The 1,067-nt window shown below is 41.1% G+C and overlaps 1 protein-coding gene across 1 annotated transcript; it reads left to right on the top strand.

Moving 5' to 3' along the window:
- Window positions 1-46: 46 nt before the first annotated feature.
- LOC126387484 (zona pellucida sperm-binding protein 3-like) lies at window positions 47-808 on the top strand (the record flags this gene model as incomplete). Its single annotated transcript, XM_050039986.1, has 3 exons — window positions 47-440; window positions 516-631; window positions 711-808. Coding segments are annotated over exons 1-3 (601 nt in total), but the record flags the coding sequence as incomplete, so codon positions are not given.
- Window positions 809-1,067: the final 259 nt, after the last annotated feature.

The raw sequence follows: 1,067 nt of genomic DNA, 5'->3' as shown, positions 1-1,067 counted from the left end.
CTGCATCTTATTTAAAATAGTGTCTTGTCCTGTTGTTATGAGAAAAGGGTGAAATGCTAATCACAGGTCACTCAGCCTCACTGGCACTGCTGATATCATTTGCTTTTGGTGTGGCAGATGCCATTCGAAGTTTGAAAGGTGGACCCCTGATCGATGCTGAAGGAAGGGAATATAAATCTGCCACATTAAGAGCTGATGCAGAAGACATTAGTGGACCACAACTCAATGACGGCTCCCCTGTGCGTGTACGATGCACAGAAGGCACCATGATCATTATGGTAAAGGCTGACCTGTATGAAAAAGGACGTCCAGTGTCTGTTGGGGAGCTTTTTTTGGGAGAAGCTGAGCATTCACAGAGCAGTCAGTGCCGAGCTGTTGCTGCTGGTGAAGCTGAATATGTCATTGAAGCCAGACTGCAAGACTGTGGCTCCAAGTTAACTGTAAGTTACTGATGATGATGGATACATCTGTGGCTGTTTGAAAGTTTTGACTTTGATGTTTAACTTCATCTCCAGATATCTGACGACTCTGTGATCTACTCAAACAAGCTGATTATCTCACCAACTGCCCGTTACCATGGCATTACAAGGGTCACCCATGCTGTAGTTCCTGTTTCCTGTCACTATAAAAGGTGACATTTTATCATTGTCTCGTACAGAGGAGCTGTTCTGTGACTTCTTTATGGCTGACTTGTTCATTTTCTGGGACAGGACACACATTGTGAGCAGTAACTCTCAGCAGTTACCCCTGAGACCCTCCACTCCTGCAAAGTCTTCCACAGCTGCTTTCTCTCTAAAGCTGATGGCTGGTACGTGTCAGTTCTTTCTTGATTAGTGTACATGTGTAGTCAGTGGTTGAAGAAATATTCAAATCCTTTACCAAAGTGAAAGTAGCAAAACAGCGCAGTGTTTTCTGTTTTTTGACATACTATACTATGAATGTTTTTACGACATTTTGATAACATACTATACTATGACTTTTTTTAATACTTTGATGACATACTATACTATGACTTTTTTTTTCATAATTTTGAACGACATGTTATACTATGACTTTTTTTCATGATT

Source organism: Epinephelus moara, unplaced genomic scaffold (assembly GCF_006386435.1).
Source record: "Epinephelus moara isolate mb unplaced genomic scaffold, YSFRI_EMoa_1.0 scaffold486, whole genome shotgun sequence".
Taxonomy (NCBI): domain Eukaryota; kingdom Metazoa; phylum Chordata; class Actinopteri; order Perciformes; family Serranidae; genus Epinephelus; species Epinephelus moara.
This window is presented reverse-complemented; position numbering and strand designations above follow the sequence as displayed.